The sequence below is a fragment of the Andrographis paniculata genome, unplaced genomic scaffold, assembly GCF_009805555.1.
Source record: "Andrographis paniculata isolate CXL003 unplaced genomic scaffold, ASM980555v1 Contig57END, whole genome shotgun sequence".
NCBI classification, from domain to species: domain Eukaryota; kingdom Viridiplantae; phylum Streptophyta; class Magnoliopsida; order Lamiales; family Acanthaceae; genus Andrographis; species Andrographis paniculata.
In genome coordinates, this window is record NW_026137592.1 from 1042836 (window position 1) to 1060007 (window position 17172).

The 17172-nt window shown below is 37.5% G+C and overlaps 1 protein-coding gene across 2 annotated transcripts; it reads right to left on the minus strand.

Annotated features, from left to right (window-relative positions):
• Positions 1 to 2119: 2119 nt before the first annotated feature.
• Positions 2120 to 4907, minus strand: LOC127257406 (tubby-like F-box protein 8). 2 transcript variants are annotated; one of them, XM_051283803.1, is made up of 5 exons: positions 4686 to 4907; positions 3640 to 4038; positions 3467 to 3554; positions 3188 to 3320; positions 2120 to 3070 (listed from the first exon to the last, which is right to left on the minus strand). In XM_051283803.1, the coding sequence occupies exons 2-5, from the start codon at positions 3958 to 3960 to the stop codon at positions 2374 to 2376; spliced, it is 1239 nt and encodes a 412-aa protein (XP_051139760.1). In that variant the 5' UTR covers positions 3961 to 4038; positions 4686 to 4907; the 3' UTR covers positions 2120 to 2373. The 2 variants fall into 2 exon arrangements, with proteins under 2 accessions (XP_051139760.1, XP_051139761.1); XM_051283804.1 differs by having other exon boundaries at positions 3640 to 4056.
• Positions 4908 to 17172: the final 12265 nt, after the last annotated feature.

The following is a 17172-nucleotide window of genomic DNA, read 5'->3' on the forward strand; positions in this document are numbered from 1 at the left end:
GAAGCCAAAAATTAAACATAATAAATGTAAGAAATAGCCATTTCTAAAGTTAAAAATATATATAAAAAAAAAATAGCCATTTCTTTAGGGTTTTTTTTTTTTTTTTTTTTGTATTGTTTCTTTTAGCCAATTAAGATATACCCATTGCATTGCTACACTTTTTAAATTAAGAGGGGAAGTTATATTTTCATGTTGTTGAATAATTTCAATATCATAGAGGGTGTGTTTGTTGTAGATTTTTAGAATAGTAAAATTTTGAATTGAAATGTTTGGTGGTATAATATATATATAAAAAAAGGTATTTATGTTATATTTCAATAAATATAAAATAAAAATTTTGATATAATATGAAATAAATAAAAAAATATAATAATAAATAAAATCAAAATAAGATATTATAGGAATATTTGGAATAATGTATAGTTAAATAGATTGTTTATGTATAATATCGACAATAGATAGGCCATACCTTCTCAAGTTCCAAGAATCCAAAATAAAATCTAATTACCCCACATTGGTTAAAGAATCAAGAAACATGAGTTTGCTTTGGATAATTTTTATTAAATTTTTCCTTTTTTTCAAGAATATATTTTTTTTTCTTTACAAAAAATTACATTTAGATAAAAATTTAAATTAAAAATGAAAAATATCAACCAAACACTCTCCTAGGCTTTGTAATTGTGATTGGAACTGTGTTTAACTAGAAACGGAAATGATCTGAGATTTTTTTAATGATATTTAATTTATATTATACTTATATGTATGACTGTAGTAAATTTAAAATACTGATTTTGTTCACTAAAATATTTTTTTTTTCTGATACAATTTACATTTTATTTTTATTAAAATATTTATATTTAGCATAAAATATTATTTTATAAAATATTTGTCTAATGATAAATGAAATAAAACTATCATGTTTTAAATGAGTCCAAAATATTTGAAAAAGAAAAAGAAATTAGTAAAGCGAACCAATGGATTCAAAACTTTAGTTTGAAAATAAGTTAAATAAATAATTGAAATTACTTAATATAAATAAATATATAATATAATATTTTTATTAAAAAAAAATTATATAATATATTCCTCTATAGCAATATATATTTTTCCATTTTCGACTATTTTATAATAAGATAGATATTTTTATTTATATATAAAATAGATATATTTTTAATATATAGAACCCACCATTCAACACAAACATGTTTATTTTCTTTACATATTTATCAGTATGTTACTCCAATATGATAGATATAGATATTAAGGGGTAATGACATAATAGTCTTTACATTACAGTTAAAATATTTTTATTTTTAAAAAATAAATAAATATTTAATTCACCAATTCCATAATACACGCCTTAAGGTGTGTTTGTTTTGTAAAAATATTAAGAATTTTTTTCATATAAGGTATAAATAATCTTGTGTAGGAGATAAATGTGTAGTTTATAAATACTCTCTCCGTCCCATAAGTAAATATTTATTTGCTTTTTGCACGTAATTTTAGTATTATATTGGGATATAATAAGAATAAAGTAAAAATGATTAAAATAACCTTATTAATACGTGTGATATAAAGGTAATGACATTTGTGTAATACATTGTAAATTGTAAAAGTAGTTGTAATGTTAAATAGATAGTACAGTTACTTAAAAAATAAAATTAATATTTTGTTATGAAACGGATTAAAATAGAAAAATGAATAATTTGTTACGGAGCTTTAATACACACTTATATCAAAATCAAACTTAAAAGAAAATGATGGTTAAAGTAGTGACTGAGGATGAGAAAAATCTCTAATTCAGCCTATATAAAATAGATATACTAACAAATATTTGATTTAATAGAATATGTCAATTATTAGTATTATATTAAAATAAATATAGTCAAAATTGTGCTTTAATTCAACTAAAGAAACTTCTTTTTTTTTGTTGATGAAGCAGCCGTGTCAGCACCAACACATCTAACATGGTCCCAAAGGAATCAATCAATACAACACAAAATATATAATCAGAAACTCAAAAATTATGGTCCCAAAAGAACAAACATATAAACTAAGTAGCCGTCAATCTATTTTCCATATGAACAATATAAAAAAAAATAAAAAATAAAAATTCAAATTTATGAAAAATCCCTTCAAGAATGTAATGAAAATAAAACCACCAAGGCATTGTTTTGTAACCACAACCATACAACAACTTAACAGCAGATTGTTTCATTCGATTCGACTCAAGATCAGAAGCTCAGACAAAAACACCAAAAACAACACATTGTTCGAATTTAAACAGACACACCATACCAGAAATCGAAATCGAATCGACATTTTTCTGTCTCGAAAGAAACCCAGTTCGTCTTTGTCGCCGTTCCCGTTCTGCTATTCGCACGCCAGCTTCGTGTCGAAGCTGCTCAGACAAATGGCGAACGCCTGAAACGCAGACAAGGGATACCGATAATCCATGGTGAACATGTCCTTACCGACCTTACCAAACTGCAAGATGATCTTGTCCTGATCCGACTGGCTCGACGGTTGCGGCGCCGGCGCCGGAGTCGTACTACCCGCGGCGATGAGCTGGAAGTTTTTAACGGAGGCGACCGTCACTCGTCCTCGGAAATTTAGGCACCAACACTGGAGCTGCTCGTGCCATCTCGGGGCCTTGTTTTTCAGGACCAAAGGCCCGTCTTTCAGACCATCCTCGCTATCCCGAGGACCCGCGATGTCTGAAAATCTGGCGCTGCTGAACTCAGACAAGCCGTCGATCGATTTGGAAAAGGAAATGCTCCGGAACGAATCCTCAAGGGAGCGGGGAAGGAGCTCGGGTTGTCCCGGGACTGTGCCGCCCGGTTCGACGGACGACGTCGGGATCGAGTGCATGACACACCGCATCCTACGCGGGCCCCGCGTTCCAAGCACATTAAGCTCGTAAGCAACCTGTGCGATGTTATAACATCCGGTCGGGACTCTCGGAGAGACCTTTTTTGACGTGAAACGTTGGCTGGCATTGCCGAGGGCCGAAATATTGTAAGGAGGTTGAGTGTCGTATATGACGAACTTAGTTCCGAGGAAGTTTGACCTTGTTTTTGACAAATCGAGGATTAGTTATCGGAATCTCAAAAAGTTCGATAAAAGTCGCGTAACTGAATGAGCTTTCGTAAGATAGATATATACACGTGTATATATATACACTAACCTCACTTTTCCGATGTAAGTGCCGCTCGATTTCGAAATCTTGTCAGCGCCCATCGATATTACATACTCAGTACAGGTTGTACGGCGTCGTCTTTTTGCAGAAAGAAGAAATTTACCGTTCTCAACTAACAGGGCTGCAAGAACACCGCAGACATCAGCATTCGCAAATGAGAAATCGACAGCCAAAATAGAAACAACAAATCATCGAGAGTATCTGACAACTACTGCAATAAACCTACACAATACATTAATTGATAAAAAGACGGGAATAAGAACTTGCCTGGGCTCAGACAAAGAAACAACTGGTACTTCAATTTCGACTTGTCTCTCTTAATGAAGCACTGAACGGTTCCGTCTCGAAATCCCGGCTGCAGTTCGACAAGTTTAAGACATTAGTGAGCAAAAAAACTTCAATACACAATCATAGGCTAACTTCAGACAATCAAATCCAACCTGCTTGAGCGATATCGGGAACGTCAACTTTCCGGAAGACTCCGGAGACTGTACAATTTCCTTACACATCTCTCGCCACGACCGGCAAACGCCTGCGCAGGCAACAACATTCTTTCGTGCAGGCCACGTAGTTTCACTCTCCTCCAACCTCTTAATCACATCCCGAAGCAACTCTGGCGGAAGACCCGCCCAACAGCTGCTCTGAACGACTTCGGGACGATCGTGCGACTCATGAACAGCGCCGTGAGACTTTCCGCCGCGCCGTCTCGACAAACTTCCAATACTATCCCTCAAATCCCGAGCGAGGCTCCGGAACGACATCTAGCTAGCTCAAATTATATATATGTATATATGTATCCAGTGATTCCTTACAAGGTCCTCACAAACAATGGAGCTTGTCTGCACATCCACAACAAACTATTATTATTGTTAATGTTATTGTTATTACATGGAGGAACAATGATGTACTAAATTGAAATCAAGTTTTGAATCCATGGATCACAAGTGGTGTTCAGCAGAAAGAACACTTTTAAATACCTTAAGAGCAAAGGAAAAGCAGCAAAGAAGAAAAGAAGATTCCTCCAAAAGAAGACTTCCCTCCCCACATGGAGCACACAAAGCAAATCAAAACGACATACTTTAATAAAATACTCTACCAGTTTCCCGCTTACAATCAGATATGTTCAATTATTCTAAAACCATGAATTCCGCATCTGTTATTAATAATGTAATAATTTCAAACCTAAGAAAAATCGGGAGATCCATCGCAGAATCGCTCGGTAATAATTGAACAACCAACAAATCGAGCCAATCTCAAACCTACTGCACAGACTCGAAAATTTTCAGATGAACAGTGAAAAAAAAGGGGAAAAAAAAATAAAAAAATCGAAATCAACACCTCACATTATTCCACCGAACACGCAATTGCAAACAAGCCACCGTAAGAACATCCTAAAACAGGGAACGTAGCTACAATCGAACACCCAGGATGCAAGAACGAAGCAATTAACAAAAGTAGGAAAAGGCGGAGGCGGTTTGTGTCTCACCTCGGAGTTCGCGTCGACGGACAACGATGGCGACCGTTGCCTTGCAGGTCGGTCTGACGGCTCTTCCTTCCTTCGATTTTCTGGATCTTTGCCTCCCCTCTCTCTCTCTCTCGCTCTGTGTCTCTCTCTCTCTCTCTCTAGAAGTCCGCCGTTGGGGTTCGGTCGGAATCCGCTTCGCTGCACGCCGCCCTCGTTCGCTATAATTATTAATTTTGATGTTATTGTTATCCGTACTGACCTATTTATTTATGCTTACAGTGTAATTTTTCTTTTTTCTTTTTTTTTTTCCTTATTTTATTACCTTTTCTCCCAGTGTAATAAATGCCGTAATCTGGTTTGATGTAGTATAACTTTATTTATCGGAATCCAAATTCAAAATGTCTTTTGTATTTTGTAATACTTTATCACTCATATTTAAAATTTTATTTGAAATTTTTGTAATAAATTTAAAAATAATACTGCTATTTTATTAATTAGTAAAAATATATTAAAATTATTGATTTTTTTTTTTTAGTTATATATACAGTTATAAAGTAATAGTACATATGATAATATATTAGTAATAGTATATAATTAATTTTACTAAAATATTAAATGAATATTCTTGAGTAGAACGAATAAAAATAATACTTTGAAGAAAAAATATTTTATTTATCTCAATTAAATATATTTTATTCTTTTAATTTAAAAGTATTAATTTTAAATTATAAAAAAATAACTATATATTAATATTAAAATATTATTAATTCTTTTACAAATATTTATTTCATTTAAGATTATAAACATTTTTAATAATTAATAAAATATTAGTATTATTATTTTTTAATTTACTTAAAATCAAACATACAAATGAGACATTAAAACAAACAAATGTCAAACCCTTATAAATCAAGCGATGTGATATCCCTCGCTTGAAAATAAGATCACAGTTCAATCCTGATGGATGCGTAAGAGGAAATTATTAATTAATTTAAGTATTTTTTTGGGCTCTTTAAGGGCCAAATCTCAAGTCAACGGACTACAACTTAGAAGATCATTTTAATTTATTTATTTTGTTTTTTGAGTTAACGGGGCAGTTTTAGCTTTTTCTTTTTTTTTTTCTTTTATTGTGATATAAAAGTAAACTATTTTTTATATAAAAAATATAAAATTAAACACTATATTTAAATATCAAAAAAATAATAATAATAATTGCTATTCATGGTTTACTTTCAAACTTCAATGTAGATAAATTTTGAAAATATGCTTGTTTAGTCTTTTAATTTTAAATATTTTTTATATAAGATATAAAGAATTTTTTTGATAATATAAAAAATAATATAATATTTTAAAGTATTATTTTTTAAGAGAATATAATTTATTAATTATTTATATTATGTAAATGTATTTATAAACTCTTATTAAATTTTTATTAATATTTATTGAAAATCATGTCAAAAAAATCAGGGTTAAGAAATTGAAATTATCATTAAAAATAATGAAAAAAATTAAATTAATATATAATATTTTTATATTTTTAAATAATTAATTTCGAATGAATAATTAATTTTGATCTATATATGTTTAAAAAGAGGGAGAGAGACTGAGATGATTTTTTTAACTGATCACTTATATTTTTATTCTCACTTTGTATTGTTAATTTTTATATTTTTTAAGATAAAAATATTTATTTAATATATAGTTAAAAACATTTTTTTTTTATTCACTATTTTCCCTTTTTCCAAAAATATTACATGTAATCAGTTTTTATATCAAACTATTACATTTAACATTCCTACCTACAAAAATCAAAACTATATATAAAAAACACACACTTCAAAATATGAATATATATATATATATATATAAGATTATGCATTTTAGTTTAATTTTTATATTTTTATTTGAGTGATTTTTTTTTTATGATATTTTGTAAATATATATATATATATTGTCTCGTAACACACAAATGTTTGATTATTGTGGAATTATATAATATTATTACCATTTTTCTTAAAGTAAAAGGATATATCTAACTCACCTAATGATAGGAACATCCATTACTACATCTTATTCCACGTGTCTATTATTTTTATACAATTAACGATACTCATACATTAATAACCACAAAAGGGCATAAATAATTGTATTTTATTTACAATATTTTAAATTTTTTAATAATTAGGAAATGGAGATATTAATGTAATTTTATTTATATTTAATAGTTGTGTTATCATATCAACTATTGATAATCTTATGGAATTTTATTGGGTGCAAAAGGCAAATTATAATTTAGTGTATAAAAATTTATATGATCATACATGTTTAAATTTGCAATAAAATTATATATATTAAAAAAAAAGGCCAATGATAATTTTACTATTTCCAACTATGATTTTGTGGTATTTGTAAAAGTAAACAAATTAATTTATCTATACATCTTCGGTTCATTAAAACTATGTAAATTTTATTTAAATATGGAGATTAAAAACAATAATATTTTAATATTAAACAAAGATAGGTAAATATAAAGATAAATTAATTATTATTTGTTAAAGTAATTGTAATAAAATTTTGTGATCATAATTTTTTCTACTATAATGAATCATCCATAAGTTTAACGGACAATAACTAAATATATAGTAATATTATTTTAACTGATGAAATAAATATTTTATATAAATTAATTGATCCAAATTGAAAATTAGGTATTATTAATATCTGAAAACAACTTATTGTTAGAGATTTTGGGGGAATAATAATTGTTACGTACGAAATTTAGAATTAGGTTAAAAGCCCAAGGTAAAAAGAAGAATGTGCCTGGCAATAGGGTTGATTGAACTGGCTGAAGGACACCGTGAGGAAATCAAGGAAAAATAAATTTATTTATTTATTTCTAAGGAAAATACAGGTCGGAAGGTCTTCAGGTCGGGAGGTCCGCAAGATGGAAAGACCTCAAGTCGGAAGGTCTTCAAGTCGGAAGGTCTTCAGGTCGGGAGGTCCGCAAGACGGAAAGACCTCAAGTCGGAAGGTCTTCAGGTCGGGAGGTCCGCAAGACGGAAAGACTTCAAGTCGGAAGGTCTTCAGGTCGGGAGGTCCGCAAGATGGAAAGACCTCAAGTCGGAAGGTCTTCAGGTCGGGAGGTCCGCAAGACGGAAAGACCTCAAGTCGGAAGGTCTTCAGGGCGGGAGGTCCGCAAGACGGAAAGACGATGAGTCGGAAGGTTTTCAAGTCGGGAGGTCCTCGAGACGAAAAGTCGTCGAGATGGGATATCCGCAGGTCGGGTAAACTGTAGGTCGGATAGAAGGAGGAGTCGGACAAACGCGGAGGCCTTTGATCAAAGACAGGGGGCGGTTGATATGGAGGTCGGCCCAAGTGGGGTCGGGCGAAGAAGTAGGTCGGACGAAGGACGAAGTCGGGCCAAAAGAGCGGAAGGTTTGTGGTCGGCTCAAGGAGTGAAATATAGGGAATTTTGGTCTGCTGGGGACACGTGTCAGCATGAGAAAGGTGGGAAGACGGTTGAGAAGGAGACGTTGTAACCGTTCGGGTGACGGTTTTCAGTACGGTTTCCCAGGGAATATTTAAGGATTTGGATCATCATTTGGCAAGGTATCTTCAATCAACTTCAACAAAGCAAAGTCAGATTTGGGGATCACCACTTTAAATTTCAGTCTTTTATTTTCCAGTTTATTTTCTGTACGTTACAGTGTTTAGAGATTCCTAATCTCAGGCACTAATTACTCAAGTTTAAGGATATTTTTAATATCTTTGAATTTTACTTTATTTTTGTTGAAAAATTACATCAACAAATTGGCGACCACAGTGGGAGCAAGACAAAATTGCTCATTCCAATTCCGGCGATAATTTCATACGTCTTAGATCCGGCCGAATCATCGGAAGGGTTATGGCAGGTTCACAACCGCAATCATCTTCGACACCGGTGGGAGAATCCGTTCCACCACCCATTGTGCCAAATGCCGGGGAAATCCCACAACCACCAACTGATTGGTGGTCTTATGTTCAACAAATGAACAACCAGCATACCTTGGTTATGCAGAATATGTTGCATGAGCAACAAACGAACATGTTGCGTGAGCAACAGAGTCAGTTGCAGAACATGATAGATCAAGCACTGTCAAGGGTTAGTCTTCAACCCACTCAAACGCCACCAGGAGTGTCACCGTCCAGACCACAGGCAAATTTCGCAGGGCCATCATTCGTGGATAGTACATTCCCAAGTGCCACAAATCCCAACCGAATGGATAGGGGAAAATCTCCTTTGACTTTTCCCAACAATGTTCCACTGGGACCAAGGGTTACCAATCCGCAGCCGAGCAATACAAGGGAGGACAGGCCTGAAGGATATATACATGATCCTATTCATATTCCTGTGCAGGATCCGTTCCAAGTTCCTGATCATCAACGCTTTCATGTAGATCCTGACGAGATTGCACATATATTAAGGGATCAGTATGGATTAACTCCTCAGATGGCTAACCGCCCTGCATATCAGAGACCTTTCCCAGAAAGGATCATTAATGAACACCCTTTCCCAAGGAATTTTCGACCACCCGACTTTCATGCATTCTCAGGGGAGGACGGATCTTCCACCATAGAACATGTTGGTCGGTTCACAGCACAATTAGGAGAAGTTGGCAATAACCCTTTTTATAAGTTACAGCTGTTTGGTTTATCTCTTACTAGAACGGCGTTTTCGTGGTTTGTAAGTTTGCCTCCAGGACAAATTCAGACATGGGAAGGACTGGAGATGGCATTTCACGCTAGATTCTTTAATCTTTTACCAGTTGTTTCTTTAACTGATTTACTTGAATTGAGACAGTATCCAGAAGAAACTGCTTCACAGTTTATAGAAAGGGTGCGATTGATGAAGGGACGATGTCCTACGGTAATCAGTGAGAAAGAGATGACCAATTTAGTGGTCCGGAATATGCATAATCGTTTAAGAAAGGCACTCACTGCCCTGGATGTTGAGGATTTGGCAAGTCTTGCATCCAAGGCAGGACGTCTAGAGTCTTTGTTCAGAGAGGAAGATCAGCATAACAGGCGTAATAGAGGCCAACATATGGCGAGTATGGGAACAGAAACATGCGACTTTGATTTTAATCAGTCAGAAGAGATGGCAGCCGAAATCCTTTCTGGAAAACCGTATGTATGTCCTAAATTGAAGCCAGTACCAGGATCTGAAGGAAAAGAGCAACCGACCTTTGATAGTTCGAAAGCTGATGAAATCATTGATATCCTACTGACTGATGGGCAGATCCGTATTCCAAAGGGCCAAAGACTTGCCACTAAAGAAGAAATCAAAGGGAGACCATATTGTAAGTGGCATAATTCTTTCACACACACTACGAGTCAGTGTACTCATTTTAGGAAGGAAATTCAAAAGGCCATCAAGACAGGTCGGCTCAAATACATCACTCTAGGTGTAGACCAGCAACTGTTTCCGAATGTAACAACGGCAATGGTTGACATCCAACCAAGTTCGGAAACAAGGAAAAGTTCGGCCAACGATGGACAAAAAGGGGAACGAAACCAGCCAAGCCCCGAAACAAAAAAAGGAAGTCGGCCAAACAGCAGCCGACCGGAAGAACGACTCAAAATTTGTGAGAAGCCAGTTGCTGAAAAGTGGGACCATCCAGATGGTTCTTTTAATGTGGAGGTGAAAGAAAAGGTTTTGATACGTGATCACCCGACCAGAAAAACAGGGTCGGTCGGGAGCAATTGGGCTCGAAATAAAAAGCCTTTACCAGTTGATATAGACCCTCGTTTCCCGGGTATGAATCGTACACAGATTCGCAATGCCAAACGCAGGTATGCTGCAAAGTATGGGAAAAGAGGTCCTTCAGCAAAACAACTAACCGACGAACAAAAAGCAGCCGACCACTTGGCAGGAGATCAGTCCATTCGGATCTTTACAGAACAAACGACCAACGAGCAGGGAGTAACCATTCAGTCTCCAGTTGGTCGGTCCAGTCGGGTCTGGTCAGGAAAGCAACCGAATGACGGATTAGGCGCTTCCGACCATACCAAAAGAAGTTCGTCGGGACTGGGGAAAGGTAAAGGTGTGGCAGATGAAATAATTAAAGGTTTTAGATGCCAACATTGTGAACGAATCAACATCAATCCATCTCTTGAAGAATTCCGTATCGAATCTTTGACGGTTCAATCTCGATCTCGGGATAAGACAAAGGAAGAAGTGGTACCTACAGAGGAAAATTCAAGATCTGTTAAATCTCGTCTGGGACCACGAATCCCTTGTCGAATGACAGAGATTAACCAGATGAGTGATGAACCGACGTGGGCGAGTCTGGTAGATGATACTATGGACGAACCTTTATGGGCATTCTTGGCAGATGACGAATTAGAGGAAACAGAGTGGGCAAAGATTACAGATTCTGAGCCTCAGTCGGAAGCACCTTCAATTGTGTTTCCTCCTATTCCAGAGGGTGCGAACTCCCATTTGAAACCTCTGTATGTTAATGCTCACATTTGTGGGAAACCAATCACAAAGGTTTTCGTGGATAATGGAGCAGTCTTTAATGTTATGCCATTGAAGACTCTCAAGAAGCTAGGGAAAGGAATTCATGATCTGTCCCCTGTGGAATTCGAAATGACAAGTTTTACAGGGCAGCCGACCAAGCCTGAAGGTATGATGGTTGCCACAATTGAGGTCGGACCAAAGAAAATTTCCACTGTTTTCTTTATTGTGGACGCAGATACTACATACTCTCTTTTGCTGGGACGAGATTGGATTCATGCCTCTCAATGTGTGCCATCAACCTTGCATCAACAGTTAATGTTCTGGGAAGGAAATCAGGTCTTTAAAATGGAAGCGAATGACAACCCATTCGACGTAACAGAACAAGTGGAAGAGTCAGTGTTTTATTCTAGTCATTTGGCTCCGATGTCTCAGTTGTATATGGCCAGGGAATACCCAAACAAGGGTTATAAAGTCACTGGCCAGAACTCGATGTTCTATTAAAAGAACACCTTTATTGTATGGCTCATGATAAAGCCACACCCATTTCCGTATAAGTTGTTTGTTATGGAAGATACAACTTTAGAAGTATGTAGTTCTCTTATTAATAAGTTCTATTTAAAACAGTTATTACATAAAGTAGAAAATAATAAAGAGATTCTGGATGTTCACCTCCAAGAAGATGAACAATTTCGTTGGCCCGACTTATTAGAAAAAACAGAACCAACAGCTTCATCACAAGACCCGTTATTGGAGTTTAATTTAGGAACCGAATTGGTTCCAAAAGTGATCAGGTTAAGTGGTTATTTGTCTAAAGAGCAACAAACAATGATGCTTGAAGTTATTAGAAACAACATTGATTGTTTAGCGTGGGATTATTCAGAGATGCCTGGTTTGACAAGAAGTCTAATAGAGCATCGATTGCCCATCAAAGAAGGTTGTAAACCTTACAAACAACCTCCAAGGCGAATGAGTCCAGATCTGATGCCTCAAATCAAGGAAGAAATCCAAAAACTTCTCAAAGTGGGTTTCATTCAACCTTGCCGTTATGCGGAGTGGCTGGCTAATATTGTGCCAGTGGTCAAGAAAAATGGTAAGATAAGGATATGCATCGACTTCAGGGATTTGAATCTAGCTACCCCTAAGGACGAATATGTGATGCCTATGGCCGACATGCTGATAGATGCAGCAGCAGGGCATAAAATCCTTAGTCTGATGGATGGCTATGCAGGTTATAACCAAATATTCTTGGCAGAAGAAGACATTCCTAAGACAGCATTCAGATGCCCAGGGGCTTTGGGTATTTATGAATGGACAGTCATGCCATTCGGGTTAAAGAATGCAGGGGCAACTTACCAAAGAGCCATGAATTCAATCTTTCATGATTTAATTGGCAGATCTATGGAAGTGTATATTGATGATGTTATAGTTAAATCTGCCAGTTTTGACGAACATTTGAGAGATCTTGAAGAGGCATTTGAAAGAATGAAGAAGTACAAGTTGAAGATGAATCCAACCAAATGTGCTTTTGGAATATCAGCCGGGAGCTTTCTAGGATTCTTAGTTCATGAGAGAGGAATTGAAATTGATGCCAATAAGGCTAAAGCCATTCTTGATAGTCGGCCACCCAAGACGGTTAAAGAAATCCAAAGTCTGTTGGGTAAGGTGAATTATTTGAGGCGTTTCATTTCTAATGCTGCTGGCAAGGTCAGACCCATTACTAAATTGTTGAAAGCTGGAAAAATTGCCTTTGAATGGGGTCCCGACCAACAAACGGCTTTAGATGCTATCAAGCAGGCATTGGTTCACCCTCCAGTCTTGATGCCTCCTAAACAAGGTCGGCCACTCAAACTTTATTTGGCAAATACATATGAAGTGGTTAGTTGTTTATTGGCGCAGGATGGTGATGACGGGAAGGAAAGGGCAATTTACTATCTCAGTAAAACCCTTACAGGACCAGAACTGAATTACACTATGCCAGAAAAAATGTGTTATTCATTGGTCTTCGCTTGCACTAAACTCGAGCATTATTTGCTGCCCAGAAGAGTTGAGGTCATATCAAAGGTGGATCTCATCAAATTGATTTTACAGAGACCTACTATGAAGGGCAGACTCATGAAATGGGCCATCAAATTGGCTCCTTTCGATCTTCAACATTCCCCGCTGAGGGCAATTAAGGGACAAGCAGTAGCCGACTTCTTGGCAGAATTCTCACAAGTCGGGTATTCTCTTTGTGATAGTGTCCGACCATTTAGTTGTTCATCATATCTGGATAATCTACAGGTCGGATGTGTGCCTTATATAAGTACCAGAACATGGTTGATGTTCTTTGATGGTTCTACCTCTGGAAACAAATCGGGGCAGGGGTCTTTTTGCAAGGACCTGATGGTCAAAAGATCAACTTACAACTACGATTGGAATCCATGACCCATAATTCGGCAGAATATGAAGCTTTAATTTTGGGTTTGGAGGCTTTAATTGCCAGGAAGGTCCAGTCTGTAATCATAAGGGGGGATTCTCAATTAGTAGTCAACCAGGTAAACAATCAATATGTTTGCAATTACCCTCATCTTCGCAGATACAGGGACATTGTGAGTCGGTTACTGACAAAAATCTCAGAAGTAATAATTGAGTTCATTCCGAGGAAAGAAAACCAACGTGCTGATGAATTGGCTCAAAGGGCATGTAAAGGAATTCTGGAGGATATGTGGTCGGAGGTCAAGTCGGGCATAGAAGGAAAGACAGACCCGATCTGCGAAGTTATGGTCGGGCAGGAGACTATCGGACATGACCCCGACTGCGAAGTTACGGTCGGGCAAGAGGATATCGGTCTGGAGTCCGACTGCGAAGTTACGGTCGGGCAGGAGACTATCGGACAGGACCCCGACTGCGAAGTTACGGTCGGGCAAGAGGATATCGGTCTGGAGTCCGACTGCGAAGTTACGGTCGGGCAGGAGACTATCGGACAGGACCCCGACTGCGAAGTTACGGTCGGGCAAGAGGATATCGGTCAGGAGTCCGACTGCGAAGTTACGGTCGGGCAAGAGGATATCGGTCAGGAGTCCGACTGCGAGGTTACGGTCGGGCAAGAGGATATTGGACAGGAGCCCGACTGCGAAGTTACGATCGGGCAAGAGGATATTGGACAGGAGCCCGACTGCGAAGTTACGGTCGAGCAAGAGGCTGTCGGTCAGGAGCCCGATTGTGAAGTTATGATCGGGCAGGAGAGTGTCGGACAGGAGCCCGACTGCGAGCCTGTCGGGCAGGAGACGGTCGGTCAGGAGCCCGATTGCGAAGTTATTATCGGACAGAAGTCCGATGGCGAAACAGTGCCCGATTGGAGAACAGAGCTTATCCTGTATTTACAGAATCCTGGTGCGAGTGTTTCAATTGCGACACGATTGAAGGCTTTACGTTTTCAATTGATAAATGGAATTTTGTACAAGAGATCATTTGAAGGTTTACTTTTGAAATGCTTGGGATCTAAAGAAGCTCTAGAAGTGATGACAGAAGTACATGGTGGGATATGTGGAGCTCATCGAGCAGGTCTGAATATGAGATGGGCCATTCATCGTTTGGGGTTTTTCTGGCCAAAGATTTTTGAAGATTGCATACAATTTGCCAAGGGCTGTCAGGAATGTCAAAGACATGGAAACTTAAACCATTTGCCAGTAACCGAATTGCAATTTTTGGCAAAACCATGGCCTTTTAAATCGTGGGCTATGGATATTATTGGTAAGATACATCCTGCTTCATCGAAACATCATTGTTTCATATTGGTCGCGACTGATTACTTTACCAAATGGGTGGAAGCAGTTGCTTTGAAAAATGTGGATCAGAAAGAAGTGATAGACTTCGTTTTGAACCAAATTATTTACAGATATGGTATTCCTCAGTCTATAACAACCGACCAAGGCTTGGTCTTTACAGGGGAAAAGTTCTCTAATTTCTTGGCAGAATTCGGTGTTCGGTTACATCATTCTTCACCTTATTATCCCCAAGCCAATGGACAGGCGGAAGCAGCAAATAAGATTATCATTGGGATTATAAAGAAGATGATTGAAGGGAACCCAAGAAAGTGGCATTTGTTATTGTCTCAGGCTTTATGGGCACATAGAAATACCAGAAATACGGCCACAGGGTTCTCACCTTACCAACTTACGTTTGGCCAAGATGCTGTTTTACCAGCCGAAATTCGAGTATCATCTGGCCGAACAGAATTTACTGATAGTGATCTTACAAAGGAATACCAACAACTTATGTTGCAGCAGTTAGAAGATTTGGATGTTAACCGTCTCCATGCAATAGATCGAAGTGTGAAACAGAGTGAAATCAGAGCAAGGAGTTACGGAAAGAAAGTTCTTCACAGGACATTCCAAAAAGGAGACCTAGTCTGGAAGACCATTCTTCCTACATATAAGAAAACTGATCAATTGGGAAAGTGGTCACCGAATTGGGAAGGACCATACATTGTTCAAAAAGATATTGGAAATGGCGCGTTCATTATTGTAAATCATGAAGGTAGAAGAGTACATGATTGTATTAATGCTAAATATCTGAAGAGGTATTATCCTGCCTTTTCAGATAACAAGACTGCCTGAAACAAAATATTATTCAGAACCCATTTATGGGGTTCGAACCTACGGAAAGGTTCATTTCTGTTAGTCATCGTGTAGTTGTGAGAAATTTTCTGCCTCTGAATCAGACTTTTCATCCCAGTGAGTGGATATTAGCTCTGGTTCTTCTTCAATAAGATCTTCCAAATCTGGTCGGTACCTTTCCCATTGGCTTTGCATTTCATCTAAATCTTGATGGGTACGTGCTTGCATGTCTGTTATGGCTTGATGTTCACGATCAACAATGGTCCGTAATCTTGAGAAGACTTTTCGTTGATTGGAAAAGATGTTATCCCAACCAAGATCTGGAAGTATAGTTGCTGCGTGATTTTCTATCATTTCCATGTGATGATGGAGATCAGGAATGCGGCTGAGGATGTCACGAAGAGGTTCATATCCCTCAATGATTTTTTCCATCAGGCGGATGACGCGATGAATAGTTCTTCTACCTCGTTGGGAGAATCGGAATTTGAAGTCTAGTTGCTTGAGTATATATAACAAGTCTTCTGCATGGCCTCCAATAGGGTGATTACCCACAAAGAAGGGTTGGAGAACACCTTCCCAGTTGCTTGATGGAACATGAGGTCGGTCACTCGCCATGTTTGTTAATACGTCAGGTGTTTTGATTTTTCGAATATGCCTTAGAATGTGTTTCTTAAAATGTGAGAAACAGTGTTCTTTTAAAGAAGGAGTTTGTTTCGTTTCTTATAAAGCTGGGAATTGAAAGGTGATCCTTGTTTTGAGAGAAGAAAGAAAAAATGGATTACTAAGTCAATTGTTGTTACAAAGGGGGAAGTATTACAACAGTGCCCCTAGGGCAGTTTTTATATGGGTCCATTTGATTTCATCCCTGGATAGCCTTCTGGTATTGGCAGCCGTCTGATATCTTATGATGAATTGGGATCGGGCTTGGGTTTTCAGCTCTTGATCCAATTCAGCTTCATTCTTGGTGTACTGCTCAATCAGACGCTGCTCATTGATAATTTGCTTATCCAGGGTAGACTGTTCTTTCCTCAGCTCCCGCAATTCTGCCTCCTTTTTCTGAATAGCTTCATCAACTTGAGCTTTCGTGTTAAGGAGACCACCCAGCCTTCCAGTAGTCTGCTGGAGGGATTCTCGGGTCTTAGCCAAAGAATTCTCCAGCGCTGTTTGATCGAAGTCGGGCTGGGGGGTTTCGGCTGACAGGAGTCCAATGACTAATACTTCAGTCTTGAGCTCTGTAAGTCTTTCCATCAGCCGATGCAGAATGGGGACGGCTGGTGATTCCGTTGGAGTGTAATAAAGAAGGCCACCAACCGTCTGAATGAGCTTGTCCAATAAGTCGGACCTTAATTCGGACAGGGGACGGTTAATGGCCTCAGTGAACACAGTCTGGGCCTCCGCTGGAACCGGA